The sequence below is a fragment of the Chlorocebus sabaeus genome, chromosome 20, assembly GCF_047675955.1.
Source record: "Chlorocebus sabaeus isolate Y175 chromosome 20, mChlSab1.0.hap1, whole genome shotgun sequence".
In the NCBI taxonomy this organism is placed as follows: domain Eukaryota; kingdom Metazoa; phylum Chordata; class Mammalia; order Primates; family Cercopithecidae; genus Chlorocebus; species Chlorocebus sabaeus.
In genome coordinates, this window is record NC_132923.1 from 27,978,589 (window position 1) to 28,000,125 (window position 21,537).

At 39.5% G+C, this 21,537-nt stretch overlaps 1 protein-coding gene and 1 long non-coding RNA gene across 4 annotated transcripts; one reads left to right on the forward strand and one right to left on the reverse strand.

The window, feature by feature from the left end:
* Nucleotides 1-1,351: 1,351 nt before the first annotated feature.
* Nucleotides 1,352-12,062, reverse strand: PRPF38B (pre-mRNA processing factor 38B). Of its 3 annotated transcripts, none has more exons than XM_007977757.3 (6): nucleotides 11,495-12,062; nucleotides 8,583-8,651; nucleotides 8,153-8,304; nucleotides 8,010-8,070; nucleotides 5,473-5,696; nucleotides 1,352-5,148 (listed from the first exon to the last, which is right to left on the reverse strand). In XM_007977757.3, the coding sequence occupies exons 1-6, from the start codon at nucleotides 11,768-11,770 to the stop codon at nucleotides 4,290-4,292; spliced, it is 1,641 nt and encodes a 546-aa protein (XP_007975948.3). In that variant the 5' UTR covers nucleotides 11,771-12,062; the 3' UTR covers nucleotides 1,352-4,289. The 3 variants fall into 3 exon arrangements, with proteins under 3 accessions (XP_007975948.3, XP_037854070.1, XP_037854068.1); XM_037998142.2 differs by having other exon boundaries at nucleotides 7,996-8,070; nucleotides 11,495-12,058; XM_037998140.2 differs by having other exon boundaries at nucleotides 8,573-8,651; nucleotides 11,495-12,058.
* LOC103224319 (uncharacterized) lies at nucleotides 12,042-13,727 on the forward strand. The gene is made up of 2 exons (XR_494069.3): nucleotides 12,042-12,866; nucleotides 13,002-13,727. It is a non-coding gene; the product is annotated as an uncharacterized lncRNA (long non-coding RNA).
* The last annotated feature ends 7,810 nt before the right edge of the window (nucleotides 13,728-21,537 follow it).

Here is a 21,537-nt window from a genome sequence, read left to right on the forward strand (position 1 = left end):
TGCAAAGTGCTGTGGGACTTCATAAGACGGAATGACGGAGGGGGAATTTCACAGAGTGACACTACCAAGAAGCGTTTCCTGCCACATGAAATCATCTCTATTTAGAGGTCCTATAATTTAGTCATTCAAGGCTGATTTCAGTATTTACGTAATAGAATCAAACTAGGGCCAGAATCAACGCCCATCAGTTGGCCAATATCACCTGAGAATTGGTCAACTAGTGTTTGAGGCTGCATTTTGGCATCAGTTGAAAGATGTATGAACTGCCAGTGGTGGGACCTCATCTCTACTAACCAAAAGCTTTATATTCATAAAGGACAACTTTTAGGGAAGAGAATTAAGTGAATATCATTACCATTTTTTCTCCCTCTGCACCTTTAAGTGAAAAAACAAAATAGATACTGCCTTTGGAACTAACTGCCTAAGTACTCTTAGGAACTTAAATTTCTGGTTTATTATGCTATTAGTTTCCAAATGCTGTACATCTAAGCATAGCTTAAAAAAAATCAGTTAATGAGCAGAACCAAAGTCCCAGGGCAGTTTGTGAGTTCCTTTGAAATTACACACAAATTTTAGGGTACTTTTTTTTTTTTTTTTTTTTTGAGACACAGTCTCCGTCACCCAGGCTGGAGTGCAGTGGTGAGATCTCAGCTCACTGCAACCTCTGCCTCCCAGGTCTAAGCGATTCTCCTGCCTCAGCCTCTGGAGTAGCTGATTACAGGTGCGCACCACCATGCCCGGCGTATTTTGTTTTTATTTTCTGAGATGGAGTCTTGCTCTGTCGCCCAGGCTGGAGTGTAGTGGCTTGATCTCAGCTCACTGCAACCTCTGCCTCCTGGGTTCAAGCGACTCTACCTCAGCTTCCCAAGTAGCTGGGACTACAGGTGTACGCCGCCACAGCCAGCTACTTTTTGTATTTTTAGTAGAGACGGGGTTTCACCGTGTTAGCCAGGTTGGTCTCGAACTCCTGACCTCGTGATCAGCCTGCCTCAGCCTCCCAACGTGCTGGGATTACAGGTATGAGCCACCGCACCTGCCCATATTTTGCATTTTTTAGTAGAGATGGGGTTTCACCATGTTGGCAAGGCTGGTCTCAAACTCCTGACCTCAGGTATCTACTGGCCTCAGTCTCCCAAAGTTCTGGGATTACAGCCATGAACCACCGCACTCTGCGGGGTACTTTTTTTTTTAGACAGGATTGTAGCTTTCATCAGATTCCTAAAAATTGGGCCCAGAACTCAAAAGTTAAGAACCACTGCATTAGAGGAACTGAGAAACTAAACCAGAGTAAGAGATAAACAGGGCAACATTAAAATGAACATTTTATATTAAAAGTTTAAGATTGATGATATACTAGCCCATGTATAGAATTTAATTGCAAACTGAACTTTAACAGGCAAAGATATTAATACATGCAAAGGTGAAATCATTTCAGTGAGTTCAAAACTGGATGGAGGATGCTAATTGTATTAAGCTGTATTACAATTTTTTAAAATTATACTTTAAGTTCTGTGCATAAATCACACTTTAAGATACATGTGCAGAACACGCAAGTTACCTACGTATATGTGTGCCATGGTGGTTTGCTGCACTCATCAACCCGCCATCTACATTAGGTATTTTTCCTAATGCCATCCCTCCCACCTCCGACAGGTCCCAGTGTGTGATGTTCCTCGTGTCCCAACGTTCTCGTTTCAAGAAATGTGAGATGTCTTTCATAGCTACTTGTTTTCCCAGTTTCTTAGAGGAAGCCTCTCTCCAAATAAATCATGCATATATATAGCAATAACTAGCACAATTTACATGTTCTCACACCTACCATAATTTTCCTCAAAAGCAAACGTATTTAAAAATCATAAGGGCCGAGCATGGTGGCTCACACCTGCAATTACAGCGCTTTGGGAGGCTGAGGTGGGTGGATCACTTGAGGCCAGGAGTTCAAGACCAGCCTCGGCAACATGGTGAAATCCCATTCCTACCAAAAATACAAAAAATTAGCCGGGTCTGGTGGTGGCATGCACCTGTGGTCCCAGCTACTCAGGAGGCCAACGTCGGAGGATCACTTGAACCAGGGAAGTGGAGGTTGTAGTGAGCAGAGACTGCATCACTATACTCCAGTTTGGGTGACAGAGCCAGGCCCATCTCAAAAAAACAAAAACAAAAACAAACAAAAACAAAAACACCACAAGAAAACAAATGTAGTGACTATCATCAAACTATCAATCAAGGTGATAGTTCTTTCACCTCCATTTGAAATTATTTAAATTCTTTCCACATTTTACCTAAAATACAGTCAGATAAACATTTCACATGGAACCATATCCAAAGTAGCAGCATCATAATTTAGGTATGCTAAAAATGGATTTTCAACACAAGACAAATCTAGTGGCTTTCATATTATACAATATGTTTTCTAACTTCTGGGTGTCTATAGTACTAATTCACTTGATGCTCAATTTAAAACACAATGGAACTTTCTTAAAAAAGAAAAAAGCGTATCATTTTTGGATGAATTCATTTAATGAGATTTTTCTAAAATGGAGTGGTACAAATGTTAAGCCCACATATGGAGGACTCTTGCAAGTGTACTCGTTTGCTCCATTTAACACTTTTGCAAGGTGGCTTCTGAGTGCGCATTAGTTGGCCAGCATAACTAGTGAGATAAAACAAACGTCAATGTGCGTGCCAGGTTCACTACAATGTCAGAATACTGTTTTAGCCCTAGCACTGACATTACTTTGGGCCTCTATTTTATTTTCTAAAAAGAACTGGGTGAATTCTCTTAAAGAATTTCCTTCAAGTCCAAATTTTAAAAAATGCTAACATATTGTCCAAGTAAAAGGTATCCCAATAAACATCTTTGACATGGAACAAATCAATCAAGTGACACGTAACCACTGACAAACGGAACTGCCATTATCAAGAATTCTAATAAAGATTATTGATTACCACATGCCCAATCCCAGTCTCTGCATTTCTTTAAAATTCACTTGTCATCTGGGAACTAAGACATCCCTGTACACAAAGTGCGACTCTACTGACGTTTCATCAATTTCCACAATAAAAATATGTTTTAAAAAAAAAAAGTTAACACATGGGGGAAAAGCCAAGACCCAGGATAAAGGATTTAATCCAGTATTTATTCCACACTCATGATGGTTCTCTGTAATCAGAATACAAGTCATAAGAACAATCTATCAAATTTGCTGATAGTCTTAAATAATGCAGCACAGCATTACTTTTAATACTCCTCTGTTCTAGATTAAGTTTAAAAACTCAAACAGCAATCTCCATTATCAATAAAAAAAGTTTGGAATTTTAAAAAAAGGACACTATATCAAGCTGTTTCATAATTTAAGGATTTTCCATTTATAAAAATGCTTTGGAAGCTTGACGCTTGAATCTGTTTCTCTACTCATTTGCCCCACCCTCTCCCAATTACATGTTAGTATAGGGTTCTGCAAGAATGCTAGGCTTTAGACATTAATTTTTTTCTTTAATATAGTACTTTAAAATCTGAGAAAGAATTCAAGAAAAAAAAAAAGATTACATGTCATGTATTTTTTTCAAATAAAAAAGGAAAACTAAGTGAATAAATTTTAGGCATACTAAGTGTCCCTTTGAGGTAGAATGCTAAAAGGACTTTTGATGAAATCACAGCCTAAAAACCTCTGCATCAGAAACTAACTTCTCATAAATTCTCTCTAAAGGTAACTGTGGAGAATATTAAGTGTAACATATTAACAAGAGCCTTCCAAGATAATATACAGTGGACAAGAATGTTAATCCTACAATGCTGCCTTCATGTACATTGGCAGCACATATTTCTCCTATAACAGACATCCAAGTTCCATTCTCAAAGTCTTTAGCATTCTATTACGAAAAGCACAGCCATGCTAACTTCAGTACACAAACCATAATCCCACACCTACAAAACAAAAATAGATTAGTGGCAGTTTATTGCCTTATACAAATTTAACCAACATGGCAACCATGCCAAAGGAATTAAAACATTTTCAGGACATATGTACAGACTGTACATTTCAAAAACAAACAATAAAAATGCAAGAACAATCTGTGCATCATGTATCAAACTTAACAATTGGGTGAAAACACCAACGCAATAAATGGAATTACAAAGGCACTTCCCTACACAAAAGAGGAAATGAAAATGCAGCCTACAGGGAGAGCTTGAGGAGTGCGAACTACTGCACAATCTCAACTTGGGGGGAAAAAAGCAGATTTAATCATTTATAGGATTCAATGTGATCCACTTTTACAAAATATTTTCACACAGTCTCATCTTTGTTTTTATGCTGTTTTTCTTGGCTCTCTCGTTCTATACTTTGGCTCCTTCGACGATCATGTTTGTCTGACTGGTCCTTACTATCACTGTGATCTCGTTTGTGGGAACGTTCTTTGCTTCCACTACGCTTTCTACATTTTTCTTTGCTGGGACTATGTTCCCGTTTTTTTGATTTTTCAACACTGTCAGTTCTTCCTTGACTGCCACTTCGACTTCGTTTATTTGATTTTTCTTTACTTTCATTTTTATGTTTACTTGATTTCTCTTTGCTTCTGCTTCTACTTCGTTTCCCTGCATTTCTACTTCGACTCCTACTTCTGTGTTTCCTTTCTCTGCTTCTGCTTCTACTGTGTTTTTTCTCTTTCTTGGAATCTTTTTTGTCATCTCTGTGCCGCCTATCATCTTTGTCTTCTTTATGTTTCTTCTCTTCTACCTCTCCCCTACTTCTCTGTTCCTTGGACCTTTCTCTTGATCGCTCTCTCTCTTTTTCTCGGTCATTTCCTCTTTCCTTATCATAGTCACGATCTCGTCTTCTACCTCTCTCATTTTCTTTCTCTCTTTCTCGATCCCTGTCCCTTCTATCCCCTTTCCTATCACGACTTCGACTGCGACTTCTATGCCTTTCCCTACTTCTGCTGCGTCTGCGTTCTAACCCCCGGTCAATACTTCGGGATCTTCGCCGTTCTTTCTCCCTTTCTTTGGCTTCACGCTCTAGTCGCTGGCGTTCTTTCTCTCTTTCTAATTCTCTGTCAAAACTAGAAGACCCATGGCCCTCCCGATGATGACTTCTACTTCTTGATCTTCTTGGGGACCTCCGTGGACTCAGAGATCTCCTTGGAGACCTAAGGAAGGCAGAGGGAGAAAGAAAATTTCAATGAATAAAACATGAAATTATTTTCATAGTAATTTTCAACAGCATTATTTATTCAGGTCCTCATGCTTAAGTCCATGTCAAGAATCATTAAAGCAAAAAAGTTTATTGTTCTCATTTACAGATGCATAATGTTACAGAAAAAGCCCTGAAAAGAAGAAAATAATCTTTGGGGGGTAAAAGTGACAAACTAATAAAATGAACAGTAAAATTCCTAACAACTTACTATTTCTCAGAACCATTAACTTTGTATAAACATATATAAAAAATAAGCATAATTCCAGAGTGACATTACCTTGAACGTCTGCGTTCAACATGTCTGTCTATTTCCTCAGCACCTTCCTTCCCATCTTTCTTGATTTTTCTAGGTCGGGTTTTAATCTGCTGATCAATATTCTTTTGAACTGGAACTGGAATTCTTGGAAACAAGGTAGAAAACCACTCCAGTTTTGTGAGAAAAGATCGTAGCATTTCTCCAATGGTCATTACACAGCCTCCACCAGCCTTCACATCTAGGTCCTACAGAAACACAAAAGATACCCTAGCCGTCAAAAAAAGTATTTCCATATATACATTAATACTATAAAAATATTACCATCTTTGGAATCTCAATACAAAAAAAACTAACAGAAAAATTTTATTTTCGTATCCTAATCTGACAATGAATGAACAGAAATATTTGGGCTTAGTGTGTGCATGCAGGTGAGAACAAACCCTGCAGCCTCACGGGCATAAAGGGAACTGATCTCACTCAGTTAACAATATGAAAAAGCCCCTTACATTTCTAAACTACGTGGAACGATTGACTTAAATTTACATTCCACATACCTACTATGTATTTATTTCTGTGGACATATTTGCACACATCATATACCTTGCACCATAACCTAGCTACATATCATCTACTTTAGATAATTCCTGTCTAACGGTTATCTTTTAACAGCTCTAATATAAAATGAAGCCCTAATAAAACTGGAAGCAATAGCAAACCAACTGCCATGAAGCAGTGAGGTTTCTAATTTAGTTATGTAGAAAATAAATAAATGAACAAATAATTGGAAACGCATAATCCATGATGACCATTGTCTCTGAAAAGGGTCATTACCGCATGAAGGCCTTCTTGCTATGCCCTCTCACAGCTCAGGACATGTTAGTCAGCTATTGTCAGTCCCAAACCTATAGTGCAAGCACACAAGGAAAGTGAGATTTGTTATCTAAACAGGAAAACAAGAGCTAAAGGTAAAACTGCTTGCACTCACACACATTTAAGTGTTCAGATATACAGTATATCCAAATATAATCGCTGCAGATATCTAAGGAAGAAAACAATAAGTTAGCTTAAATAGAGGACCTCAGATTTGTAAACACAATAAAAAACATAAAAGAGGCATCCAGAAACAAAACCAATACAACACCAATTATGAAGAGGAACATGCTTTTTTAAAGACAGAAGGGAGAAGTGCTTCAGTATGAAAAACCCATCTAAAGATAAAAAACCCTTAAAGATTGTGATTTAAAACACGTTTTGCTTCTTCTGAGTTATTAAGTAACTCAGTTAACAGGCAAAAAAAAAAAAAGGTAGAGAAAAATAAAAATTCTCCATGTCTAAACGAGATCTTTTTTTTTAAGGTGTGCATATAATAACAAAACAATAGATTTCCATTAGAACCACCCTTAAATTCAATAAATTCTTTGGATGAACTCTGTAAATAGACTACTGACACACAGCACTCAAAGTCTTTATGAACCTTAAAACACAAAATAGCAGAGTGGGTAGACAAATGGACAATACAGCTCATCATTTCATTTTTGAAATGTTGGACTTCACCATGTAAGTAAATTAATGCATATATGACATTTTGTTTTGAGAAAGGGTCTTACTCTGTTACCCAGGCTGGAGTGCAGCGGCAATGATCTTGGCTCACTGCAAATTCCACCTGCTGGGCTCAAGTGATCCTCCCACCCCCGCCTCCCAAGTAGCTGGGACTAATAAGATGCATACCTATATGCTCAGCTAATTTTCAAACTTTTCTTTTTTTTTTTTTTAAGAGATGAGATCTCACTATATTGCTCAGGCAGAGGTCTAAAACTCTCCAAGTGTTGGGATTACAAGTGTGAGCCACCATGCCCAGTCAATGCATACATAATTTATTTTTTATTATTCTCCTCTAGTATATGCATGCATATATGATTTAAATCTAACTTAGTATTTCAGATTTCAAATTAGGGAGACTCAAATTACAATTTTAAAAAAAATTCTTTTTTAAAGGTACATGTGGTGTACTAGGAGTCAGAAAGCTGGAATTAAAATTTTGTCACCTTGAACAAGTCATCCAAACACTTAGCCTATTTATGTAACACCCAGTTCTTCAATTCAGCACTTCTATGCAAGTGGGAATACTGATATTTGGAAGAAGTTAGAGGGTGAAGAACTGAAATGTTCCAGAAGAAACAAAAGCTACAATTAGTATTCCATGTGCATGTGTTTTATTATCACCTCGATCTTGAGCATGCCCCATCTTGAAAAATCACTATTAACTATACAATTCAGGATCAATGCAATACACAGAACATAATTAAGAAGTGAAAAATTTCCAATAATTACCAAACATTTAAACAATTTTAAAACAAGAAAATAAAACTTCAGAAATTTACCCTGAAATATATAAAAGCCATCAGGTCTCAGTAAAAGGACATTAATTCCGAAAGTATCTGACTGAAATAAATTTAACTACAGGAAATTCTTGAAGACATTAAACCACCAATAAATAAAAGATAATAAAAATATGAGAGTAATCAGAAGAAAACAAATTATTACCCTTGTTGACATACCTCTTCATCATCAAGGAAGGATTCAAACCAGTCCCATAGATCTGTAGGGGGCTGTGTATATCTAGAATTACAAAAGACTATTATTAAACATATGTGAATTAAAATGAGATATTTCCTGGAAATGTACATAAATGCACGCTCACCTTATATACATAAATCCAAGAGCTCTAATATATGGAGAGTCTGTGTGTGTTATAAGACCCATCACTTGCTTTCGAGTTAACTTCAGGGTAAATAATTTGTATAACAGGCAAAATGCTGTAGAAACAATTCCTCCTGTTCCAACACCTCGAACCTTTAGGGGAAAGAAGAGTTAAGAAAAAGCAGTAAAATAATTAACAGACTCTTAACACCAATTGATTAATCCTGTTAGGTATTAATAACAAGCCATAATCCAGAACTAAGAAACAAGCATTAAAAAGTAACACTTTTCTAACCCTATTTCACTGAACACTTGAATTTAGATTAAAAAAATTGTCACTCAAGTATATAATTGACAGGCCTCTAGTTCTCTAAATATAAACTTAGTTATCAGAAACAGAAAAACTGAAAAATGCACGTACTTCTACTTACCCCTCCGCACATCCCTGTCTGGCCCGCTGTTTTCCTGCTTCCTTTCTCCCATGGTTCAACGTGCGTGACCTGAAAATAGAAAAGAGGAACACAACAAACATTTATACTTTGAATTTGTTTAAAAGCCTGATAAAAGTATACCCAAGTCCATAATAGAGCAGCTCTTCCAAAATTATTTTGGCATTAAGTATATGTTTACTGACATTAAGTGTGTAAATCGTTTTTGGAAAAACTGCTTAGACATTTAAACACCACCCAAAAGCTACTAGGGTTTAACAAAACCTTAATAGCTTTGCAGAGGAAAATCCCACTAAACTGGCCTTATAAAGAGCTGATATCTATATCTGGGAGTCAGAAAATTTCTATAGTCTCCCTTGGTTGCAAAAACTATTTGGTAATATTTTAACTTTGATAATATTTGATAATATTTTAACTTATGAGTTGCTTTTAAAACATTTTCCTTTAAAAATGGATTTAAGTCTCCAATTTAACGCAAAAAGTATTAATGAAGTTTAAGCATTAATTTGAAATACTTGAAAATACCTTTAATAGTTCAATTTTATTGTAATTTAAAATCTACATTATAAAATTAAGGAAAATTACTGGAAAAATCTCTAAAACAGTAACGGGTTACTTGTGATGCAAAATTATGGAACTTTTTATTTGTACATTTTTTCCACCAGGGTCAGGTTTATTCCTGATTAAAGATAAAATTACAAAGGCCACACTTACAGAGATCATTGTTGTAATTAAGCTTCAGCCTAATTATGTGTGAACCAATCCAATTATTCCCCAGAATATAAGTTGTGTCAAAAACTGAGTGTGACTAGTCACAGGCATATACTAAGTATCATCAAAGATGATACAGTATCATATTTGCTATAAGGAACATCTTACAAAAACCATTCCTTATCTAAAAATAGCAACAACAACAACAAAAGAATATTAGCTCTATAATAGAATCCAAAAAGGCCTTTTGGTAAGACCCATTTTTGTTTTTTTAAAAACATACAAAAAAAATCCTGTTTTTTCACTACGTATTTCTAAAATTCTATTTCCACCCGCACATGGTAAATTTTGTAGTCCTGAACAATGGCTTCAGATAGAAAATCATGCATTTAAGTTTAAGCACTACACTATTTCGCAGTGCTTTAACGTTTCCTTTACTCCCCACAGACTGCTATGTAAAAGATGTTTTAATTCCTTAAAAGCTAGCCAAAGTCAGGGTTGGATGCATACAAAATAAAATTACAACGTTGGAAACTTACATATTTCAGTGAGTATTTGATCTGAACGTCTTAAGTCCTGATAATATTAGTAAAAAGCTGGGTCTATTAGTTTTTTAACGGAATTTAAAAACAATTCCTGGTAGAATCTTGTTTCAAAACACATTTGAAACTTAAAAACGAGACTTTCCTCTATTACATTAACATTTTGCCTATGTTAGAAAACAGAACCTGCCGCAAAAAGAGCAGGAACCCAATTTTCAACTGCTTAAAGTTTACTGCATAAATAAAGCTAAGGATTAAATGTTATTCACCATACTGTATCCATGCTAAAAAGGTCTTACCTTTTAAAAGCTAAAAAAACTAATTCATAGAATTATAATCAGACCTACTCTCGTAAGAGGATTCCAAATTTATCTGTGTACTTTATCAACCCAAAGTTGAACTGTATTCCTCAAGACATGTTTTCTATAAAAAGCAACTAATCTCTCAAAATCCTTCAATAACCTAATTACTCAACTGGGGGAAAAGGTGGGCAAAACGAAAGAGAATGTCCTTTTGTTACCATCTCTACACATACGTTCAAATGACAGAAAACACTTTGTGTGGTCTGTCAAGTTTTTAAAAGTCAATATAGACAAAAATGGATTGTATATTAGATGCTCCGGATAAAATATTTAAAGACCATTAAGGCTATTATTAATATTCTTTAAAATAGAAATTAACCTTTGGAGGCCTGGAAGGTATTTTTTACACTACCTAATTTGCAGGGAAGTGGAAAAAGCCTACCTAATTGGTGAAGGACCAAAAGCAATGGCCAAAAAAAAAAAAAAAAAAAAAATCTAATTAGCCGTTCATTTAACCAGGGAAATGCATTTATGGCGATTGAGCATGATTAATAGTGCATACCTCTACCTGCGACCCTGGGCTGCTCCGAGCCTCGCTGCAAGACTGAGTCAATCCTGCTAACGAAACAAGAACTGAGACAAGAGTGCAGTGAGGAGGCGCCAGGTGAGCTCCCCAGCACAGCCAAGCCAGCACCGACCCTGCCGCAGAAGCCCAGGGCCCAGATAATTCTAAATTAGCCCAATGCACAGGTGGCTGAGACCTCTTACTCCTGACTTCCTGCTGGGAAAATTTCCAGGCCTTCTGTACACCTCTTGAAATGGCACCTCTCCACCCTCATCCCCCCAACCCCACCCGACACACACGCACTGACCATTTCCCTGTCTGGATCGGATAGTGAGTACCAACAACACGAGGCCAATACTGAAGTCATTACACGCCCTGGCCAGGGGTGAGCGGGAGAAGCACCAACAAGTTGGCGCTCAGTAGATCCACGTCAAAAGGAATAATTTTAAAGCTGTAAACTGGAAAGGCTTCTGTTACTCTTTCCTCCTCTCCCCAATCCCTCTTGCCGAACTCCCCCCAGGGGTGGGCAGAAGGTTGGGGGAGGAGAGAGATCAATAGTGGCGGGCTCTCCCGGTTCTAAAAATCTAAAATGGAAACGAGAGGGCGGCCCCAGTCCGACCCCTCCCAGAGAAGACTACAGGCCGCAGCTCCCCCTCCGCCGAACCACCTTCCCCCACCCACAAATCTTCAGATTTCGGGGGCCGCCTTCGCCCGTTTCCTCCATACCCCCTCTTCCGAACTTACCCCCAAAGCCAAGGCCTACACGCTTCGTACCTTAAAGTAGATCTCGTCCACCACCTCGTGGTAGGTCTTGAGCTCGTAGAGCTGTACTTTGAAGTAAGGCGACGACAGGATGTTGGTCAGGATCATGGGGTTGAGGTTCATGGTCTTCTCGTTGCCCCAGAGCGGGAGCACATTGCCCTGCTTGCCCGAGACCGCCGGCTTGGTAGCGCCGCCGCCGCCGCACTGCTGCTGTTGCTGAGCCGCAGCTGCGGCCGCCTGGTGCTGCGGCTGCGAGTTGCCTGTCAGCGCGGGGCTGTTGTTAGCCATGTTGCGGCGGAAGGAAGGAGGGAGGGAAGGAAGGAGGGGGGGGAGGGGGCCAAGCTCGATCTCGCTCTTCGGGACAACGGTCTGGGACCCTACTCCATGGAACGTCGTCGGGAGAAGGGGCCGCCTTGCTGTGCCCCAGCCGGGCAAGAGAGGGCACCCAGGGCGCCGACAAAAGGACCCCGGGCCGAGAGCAGACAGCGAAACCCAGTCCGCGAGAACTCCACGCAGAAGGGGAGCCGGCAGCAAGGGAGCTCGATCTCTTCCGCCAACTGCCCCTGGGAACAAGATGGCGGACCCGGCGGATATGACGCCACGCACCCCAGCGTTCCAAGCTGAACTGCCGGCCAATCAGAGACGCCCAGGTGGGCTGGAGCGTCCTCTTCCTAGTTCCCCGCGTTCTCTGCACCCTGAAGTCGCTGCAGTGACCTCCCTACCTGACTCAGGGGATTTCCCCTGAGAATTTGGGGGCCGGGGGAGAGGGTGGTAGGCTTAATCCGTTGTTGTTGTATTTTGACTGGGGGCTTGATTTCTTTTGTCGAGAGCTGAACCAGAAAGGGTTCGCATGGCTGCGATGTGCTTGCTAATATCGTGACTCTTGACTCCTGCAGAGTATCCGAGAGGGTCTCCTGGCGTCTGTTTTAAGGTTCTCTGGAAGGGACAATGGTCAGGGACCCCACTCCTCCGGGAGATTCTGATTAAAGGTCACATCCTTCGCCAGCTTCTAGTGTCCAGCCAGAGGTCTTAAATTTATTCAACCATAAGATTGAGATAACATCTGCCTGGGCTGTTGAGAGCACTGAAAAAGCTAATATACTTGTGGCGCCTAGTAGACTGTTCCAGGCATCTGGTAGGCGCCTTTTCTTTTCTCCCTGCTCCGGATTTTTCGATTCTAGGAATGTGTTCGGAGTGGTAAACATTGGGTGAGATACTGTGAAATGGGAATGGGGGTGTGAATGTGTGGGGAGTTTGAATGTTGCAGTCTTAACTTCAGTGGCGCATACACAGAGGAGAAGAAAAGAATGACGATGGAAACTTTGGGGAAAATCCCATCTGGATGAAAATAAACCAGGAGGAGAGAGAGAAGACAAGCAGAAAAGTAGGTAAACCAAGAGACAGTTGTATGACAGAATACAAGGAAACAGAAAAAAATAAATAATGAATTGAGTGACTGATTAATGTTTAGAGCTGTACAGTACAAAAGTGGTAATCCTGTCCGGTTCCTTTGTTTTAGGTTGCAAGAGAACTAGAACCCTAAGAGGAGAAGCAGTTTTCACCTTCTTAGTAGCAAATCTTTTTCTCTATAGTGGTTTTTATTAACTTCCAAAGGAAAACTGAAGATCCTAACCCCTGTGTCATGAGTTACCACGTTAGAAGTCCATAGAAAAAAATTTTTTTGAACCCAGTTCTTACTTTTTGTGTATATATTTTTTGCCTTGATAATAATAGTTTATTGAGTTTATCGAGTGACGTATTGCCTAATCGTATGACTTATTTTTAATTCCTCAGATACATGATCTTTCTGTATAGTCTTAAACAGTCTTTACCCTTAGTCACTTTGGATGAAAAGCTTGGTAGAGAGGTTGAGTTTGATATCTAAGTGTCAGTGGCATCAAACTCAGGGAGCCAGGTATTATGATAAAGTGCTTAACATATTCAATGAATCGCTACAACAGGCTGAAGATGTTAATCACCATTTTAAAAAATGTTTATTCACTTGTAATTGAAGACCTCTACACTGCACATATATAAAGCTATAAGTTTGGTTTGATCAGTTTTGACATATATGTATACCCATTAAACCATTACTACAATAAAAATAGTCTTCCGTCATTCCCAAAAGTTTTCTTGTGCCCTTTGTAATCCATCTCTCTTTCCAACTTCATACCAAAGCAACCACTTTCTGTCAATAGAGACTATTTTGCATTTTCTTGAATCTTAAATAAATGAAATCATACACAGTGTTCTCTTTTTTTGCCTCCTTATTGCATGTATCAGCAGGTTGTGTTTTTTTTAAATTACTGATTAGTATTCCATTGTATGGATTTATCACAATTTTATTTATCTAATCATTGATGGGCACAGCATTTTTATTTGTAATAGCCCCAAATTAGAAATAACACAAAGTGTTAAAAATGCTGTGAACATTTGTGACTAGACAGTGTGGCCTTTTTTTTTTTTTTTTTTTTTTCCCTGAGACAGAGTCCCACTCTGTTGCCCAGGCTGGAGTGCCCTCTTTCAGCAGGAAATAGCCAGATAGACTTGACACCCCTCCTCACTATGCTATTTTCTCTTTCTTGAGACCATGATATGCAGCAGGCAGACATGAGCATGGGGGAATATAAAGGGTCCAAGATATTTGTCAGGGGAAAATGAGCAGAGCAAAATCACCTGGTGACCATCCAGCAGGCCCTGGAGACAAAAACTTCTTATCTGAGGATTTCAAAAGTAATTAGACTTCCCTATTATCTAACACAGGCATCTGGTTCCAGTTTTTTTTCCCCAAAATTTATTAACTAGAATTTCTATACATCTCTCTTGAATGCATGCATATCAAAACTCATTGTGTGACCCTTGCTGACATTAAGGCACCAGAATGTCTACAAATGTAATATTTATCATGACCTACATGGCTAATATGGTCCAAATTGCTTGTAAGCTCCCACTTTAAGGTCCATAAATATCCCTAAGGAAAAATTCACCGTGGCACACTCAGTCCTCTCTTGCTGAGGCACCCCACTGCACTCTTCTGCAGCATTCTATTTAATAGAAGTTTCCTTTTTAAACCTATACTGTTGTCTGTAAATTCTTACCAACCCAAGAGTTGACCACTTTCTGATGCAGGGGCTCTGACACCTCACCCGGTGTCATGCCTATGGTGTGAGGTAGGGTTGATGTTCATTTTTTTCCCCCTGACGGGTACTGAGTTCATCCAGCACGATTTGTTGAAAAGACTTTCCTTTCCCTTTGGAATTGCTTTAACACTTTGTCAAAAATCAATCAACCCTGCCATGTGTGGATCTACTTCTGGACTGCCTTCCATTGATCTTGGTGTTTATCTTTTCACTGATACCAAACTATTTTAACTACTATTGCTTACAGTAAGTTTTGGAATCAGGTAGAGTACAAGTATCCCAACTTGATTCTTCCTTTTAAAAGTCACTTTGGTTACTCTAGTTCCTTTATATTTCCATCAATTAAAAAAAAAAAGCCTGGCATATTGATATGTATTGGTGCTCAGTGAACATGTATCATTCTTGAATAAATGATAAAAAGATTAAAATGGATTGCCATGTGTAACTAAAATAACAGAAACTGAATATGTGATTGTTCAGAACAACCACAAATCTAGGGTCATATAAGAAGCCATTGACTAACGTACCCAAGAACTAAAAATCTGAAGCGATTGGTGGTTTGTGCTAAAGAGTCAAGGGTGTTAGACAAAGCTACCCATCTCCTTGGTTATTATTTCAAAACACTGAATCAGACGAGTTATGAATTGAGATTTAAGAATTACCAGGAGTTAACTAGGTGAATAAAGGGGAACAGATATTCTAGGTATGGCAAACCTGTGCAAAGGCTGTGAGTCACCAAAGAACAGATGGTGTGTTTGGGATGGGTTGTCACTATTAAGGCACTCGGCTATTTTTTCAGGGTTAAATTAAAAACCAGTGGTGGCTTGGCATGGTGGCTCATGCCTGTAATCCCAGCACTTTGGGAGGCCAAGGCTGGTGGATCACTTGAGGTCAGGAGTTTGAGACCAGCCTCGCCAACATGGCGAAACCCCTTTGCTACCAAAAAAAGAAAAAAAAAAAACAAAATTAGCTGGATGTCATGGCTCATGTCTGTAATCCCAGCTTCTTGGGAGGCTGAGGCACGAGAATTGCTTGAATCCGGAAGGCAGAGGTTGCAGTGAGCCGAGATCGTGCCACTGCACTCCAGCCTGGGCAACAGAGTGAGACTCCATCTCAAAAAAAAATAATAATAATAATAAAAAATAGTGGTTCATACTAATGAATAATGGCTGAATAGTGGGGCTGAATATCTGCTTGTCATCTCTGGCCACCAGAGGAAGGGTCTATGCCTTCCATCTAATAATTCCAGGCCCCAGTCACACAGTGATTGACATATAGTAGATACTAAGTAAATATTTACTTATTGAGAGAACAAATAAATGAATGAATTATTGGTTCTACTTGGCTGGAGAGTAAGACTGATCCAAAGCCTTTAATGAATGTGAGAAGAGTCCAGGAAGTCAGTTAAAGCCATGTCAGGGGAAAGAAGATACATGTCTCAAAGATGCAGCAGTTTTATTCAAGGGGGGAGTATTATAATGTAAGATAACGTAAGAATGAACCTGAATTATTTAAATTATGGCCATTTGATTATGGCATGGGGTTATATATTTTATAATATATATAAAATATATATTTTAGAAAACTTTACTTGAAAATTATTGAAGTTATCTAAATTCACCTTGAAAATGTTATAGTAGTCTTATATTTAAAAATCTAACCGTTAACTTTAATTCCCATGAAGAATCTAAATTCTGATACAATGTTTGCCAGGGACATTTTTGTGTGGTTGCCAACTCTGTAGCATGGCCAGGGTTACAGATGGAAGTGATCTGCTCAGCAGATGGGTCATAAATTTGTTGATACTGGATTCATTTTAAGCTGCTGCTAAGAAATAAGAAATATCCAGAGGTTATATCCCAACCATTTGGAAAATTACACAAGAGGGGATAACTGTCACTATCTTTTTTTTGAGATGGAGTCTTACTCTGTTACCCAGGCTGGAGAGCAGTGGTGCAATCTCGGCTCACTGCAACCTCCACTTCCTGGGTTCAAGCGTTTCTCCTGCCTCAGCCTCCCGAGTAGCTGGGACCACAGGCACCTGCCACCAGCCCTGGCTAGTTTTTGTATTTATAGTAGAGATGGGGTTTTGCTATGTTGGTCAGGCTAGTCTTGAACTTCTGGCCTCAAGTGATCCTCCTGCATCAGCCTCCCAAAGTGCTGGGATTAGAGGTGTGAGCTACCGTACCCAGCCCCCCCCCCCTTTTTTTAAGATGGAGTCTCGCTCTTGTCACCCAGGCTGGAGTGCAGTGGCGATCTCGGCTCACTGCAACCTCTGCCTCCGGGGTTCAAGCAATTCTCCTGCCTCAGCCCCTTGAGTAGCTGGGATTACAGGCGCCCACCACCATGCCTGGCTAATTTTTTTTTGTATTTTTAGCAGAGATAGGCCTTCACCATGTTGGCCAGGCTGGTCTTGAAATCCTGACCTCAGGTGATCTATCCACCTCGGCCTCCCAAAAGTGCTGGGATTACAGGCATGAGCCACTGCACCTGGCCCAGCCTCTGTTTTACAAGACAATTCTTTGTATGTCTGATCAGAGACAGAGTACTGGGCTGAATGGGTGATTGTCACATCCAGGCCCAAATGAGATTAGGTAATGGATTCCAAACCTTTTTTTTTTTTTTTTTTTTTTATCCTTTTGTTAATTGCTTTTGCTACAAAATGAAGTCAGGATAGAAGAGTTATGACTGGTCCCTTCTTTATTTGGCCTTTATAAACCCATGGATCCTTGTAAGTGAAATTGTCTCATTCACAGTGCTATTGACAGGGCAACCCTATGTGGCCCATAATTTATACCAAGGGACCCTGGCTCTCTCACCACAGCCAGTTGGACCACAGGTGGCACTAATCTACATGCTAGCCAGTCACCTGTTATATAGCTTCCTTGTGAATAGATGATCTAGGGTTTCCAGATCCTTGTAGGAATCTGAATGGGGAACGTAATCAAACAGTTAGCAGTAGGCCCTAAAACAGAAAGAATGGAATGAGATAGGGAAGGAAACATTCAGGTTCATACCCAGCTTCTGAGTAAGCAGTATTCCAAAATAAGCAGGCGCTATGAAGTGGAGAAAAGATTAAGTTCTCAAGTCAGTATACTATGAAAATAAGCATAATCAATATTACCCTTTAAAAATTTGTTAAATAACTTACAAGTAGTACAATCACATAGTTTTGTGAGGTTCTCCTGTATACATGGACATTCAGATTGTTTTAAGGGATTCGCTTTTTCACTTTCCAGGTCCTCAACCTCTATGCTGTATTTGTACCTAAAAGTGGTGATGTAATATGTTCCTGCCTCCTCCTCTTCCACATTGCAAAAGAAAGGTACACATCTCACTCATCCAAATCTCATAATAGTGCATTGTCTTGAGGTATAAAAACCTCAAGGTACCAAAGTGCCATTTTTTAAAAATGGTGTTGGAAAGACCAGGTAAAATTTCCTTTTGCAAATCAGGTGGTTTCCAATGTGCTGCTTTCAACAAAATAGGTGAAGGACCTAACCAAATTGTCCACTGAGAGATCTTTAAACATAATTTTTTTTTTTGAGACAGGGTCTTGCCCAGGCTGGAGTGCAGCAGCCTCTGCTTTCTGGGCTCGAACTATCCTCCCACCTCAGCCTCCCAAGTAGCTGGGACTACAGGCATGTGCTATCATGCCCAGTTAGTTAGTTTTGTTTTTTGTAAAGACGGAGTCTTGCCATGTTGCCCAGGCCAGTGTTGAACAGTTGGGCTCAAGTGATCTTCCCACCTTGGCTTCCCAAAGTGCTGGGATTACAGATGTGAGTCACTGCACCTGGTCATTAACCATAATTTTTGATGAAAGCTCACCAAGTCATTTTAGCATATAACTTGGAAGTCTTTTAAAGAATTGTCACACTGCTATAACAAAACTTTGAGATCCATTTACTCACATAAATGAGGTTTCTCAACACATCTAATAAAAAAAATAGGGATAGTATTGATGCTAAACTGTCTCATTTTATAAATCATAAACAGCTATATGAAGTAATTGCTAAAAAGACACATCATCTCATCAAAAGATATAGTTATAATAAAATGCTACTTTTTGTGTTTAATAATTACTTATCAATATTTGTATCTGTTATTTTGATATCAGTTGTGTCCTAAGAGTAACTGTTTAAACAGTCAAATAGAAGAAAAACATTTCAGAACTTAACAGCCTTATTGGAAATGAAACATTTTTAAAACGTAGGTAATTTTATATAATAATGTGACCAATAGGAGATGTCTGGATAAAATTTTATCCACTTCATATCCAGATAGGGACTTTCTTGCCAGCAAATACCATTAGTTTATTACCACATTTATAAGAATCACATGTTTGCTTGCTTTCCTAGGAATATTTATAAAGGAAGAAGATGGATTATAGATCTTCTACTTAACTCCTTCCTTCTCAGTCATTGATAGATGAAAAATGGTGTTTCATTGTTTATTTTAATTTACATTTTGAGTGATGTTGAATATTTGTTCACATGCTTATAACTGATTTGCACTTCTTTTTCTGCCTCAGATAAATAGCAACAAAATATTGAAAAGCTGCAAAGTAGATGAGTCAAGTGGCCATTACCTTAGCAGACTTGAGAAAGAGGAATCTTAGCAGGCTGTGGAGCAATCTGATTTACACAGCTAAACCCTGCACAAGGCTCAGGAATTGGGAGCACCGTATAACCCTAGAAGAGAGCATGATGGGCTAAAAATATGAGGAATGGTAGAAAGTCTGTTATAAGAATCAGTGAGATGCGGCCGGGCGCAGTGGCTCACGCCTGTAATTCCAGCACTTTGGGAGGCCAAGATGGGCAGATCACAAAGAGGTCAGGAGTTCGAGACCAGACTGGCCAGTGTGGTGAAACCCCGTCTCTACTAAAAATACAAAAATTAGCTGGGTGTGGTGGCGTGTGCCTGTAGTCCCGGCTACTTGGGAGGCTGAGGCAGAAGAATCGCTTGAACCTGGGAGGCTGAGGTTGCAGTGAGCCGAGATCATGCCACTGTACTCCAGCCTGGGTGACAGAGCGAGACTCCATCTCAAAAAAAAAAAAAAATCAGTGAGTTGCTCAGATTCCTTCCCTATCATAGTAGAAGCCCAGAGATTTAGCCTTGTAAGAGGGTAAAACATAGATTCTCCAGCTTGGAGGACACCAGGCCCATTTAAGCGTGAAGATCTCATGTAGAAAAAAAGCAAGAAAATTAGAGGACTGACCTCTGAATAATGGGAGCTCATAAAAAGATAGGGGAGGAAATAATCAAATAATTTAATCAATAATCAATAACTCAGTGCTACTTATACTCTTTCAGGCTGACCAATTTATTTGATTCATATTAACTGTAAAATGCCATTTTCTAAGCTTTCACAAATGTTGGGGATAGTCAAAGGGCCTTTGTTCAGGTGATTAAAGGAGGGAGTTTGCATTACCTCTCCCCTAAGCAATCATACCAAAGTGGCAAAACTAAAGAACTACAATTAAAAAACAAGAAACAAAAAGAATGGATAATTTATAGAAGCTATTCAATGATCTACTGATAAAGCTCAATAATCATACCTTAAGTTGTCAGTGTATAAAGGCTGAGGCTGTAATTGGCTAGAGCTCTAACTGGCTAAACTACGAAGGCAGGAAAGCCCCCCTTACGAGCAAATATAACATATATAATCAACTGTAGAAGAAAACAATAACTTCTGGGTCATCTATAGAGTCCAGGCTATAAGAAGCTTTTCTTCTAAGTGAGGCATTTCAGTTCAAGCCAGCCTGGCTCTGGGTTAGTAAACTCACAGGTAGTGAGTCTAACTGTGGGCTTTCTCTTATTTGTTTGAGGGGAATAGAGCAGTGGAGTGGCCATGCAAGGACCATTTCCCACTTGAAACCTGAAGGTTCCCATGTCTGGACCTAGCTATTCCAGGTTACAACTAAGGGATACAGGGAAAAGAGCACTGAGTCCTCGTCCCCAAATCTGTCCACACTAGCGTGTAACTTTCAGGAAATCCCCTCTCTGGACCAGCTATTCCTAACATCTAAAAAAAGGAGCCTGGACTAGTAACGCTTAATATTTCCAAGTTTAGGATCAAAAAGTCCCTAGGCGAACCCAAAGCAGGTCACCACCTTCTAAACGTCTCATTAATCCCAGTATGGAACCTCAGCGCCCCTTGTTGAGGGATCTCTCAGAGCTTCCGACACCTCCCGGAGCGCCCTCCACACATGGCCCCGAAGAGTCAGTTATTATTCCTCCCTAAAACAGCATAATCTGGGGTATCAGGGTCTAAACCATGGGTTAGGAATAATGCTCAAAATCCTAAGGAAATCGAACACTCGAACAAAGGATTTTTAGCAAAGCAATTTTACTTCTGCACAGAGGGGTGCCTCCTTAGCCAGTTGCCATGAAAGCACACCTGAACAAAGGGGTATGAGAGCCTTTATTCCTGACGCAAGTCCTGCCCCTGTACCCTTTCCTCATTGGTTGGGGTCGGGTTGTACAATCTAAACTAATCCCTGCTGGCTAAACACTTGATTTTGTGAGATAAGGTGGGCCCGTACAAGAAAATAGAGAGGAAGGGAAGGGGTGTCTGTAATGAGCTAGAAAGTTTGTCCTCTTTCCAAAGGAAAGGAATGTGAGCTGGTACTGATAACGCCTAGTACTGTGGTGTGCCTGGGCATTTAACAAAGGCAAAAAGGAAAAGAGGAGAAAAAGGAAAAAGTTGGGGGGATACTATGAATAAAAGATTGATCAGATTATTTGAAGAGAAACCTCATCATATCACATACGCGTGTGGACCGGGGCTTCTCTAGGTAAAGACTTGAAGGTGGAATGAACTCCCTCAACGATCTCCATGTCTTCTACTTAAACTTTTGATGAAAAAATTTAGGTATTAATTTAAAGATGGCTGAGAGATATTTCATAAAGACA

Coding starts and splice junctions, on each gene's coding strand:
- PRPF38B (XM_007977757.3), bottom strand. CDS start 11,770: ATGGCTAACAACAGCCCCGCGCTGACAGGCAACTCGCAGCCGCAGCAC. Junction 8,652..11,494: donor TGGACGAGATCTACTTTAAG/GTACGAAGCGTG, acceptor TTCTATTTTCAG/GTCACGCACGTTGAACCATG. Junction 8,071..8,152: donor CTTGGATTTATGTATATAAG/GTGAGCGTGCAT, acceptor TTGTAATTCTAG/ATATACACAGCCCCCTACAG.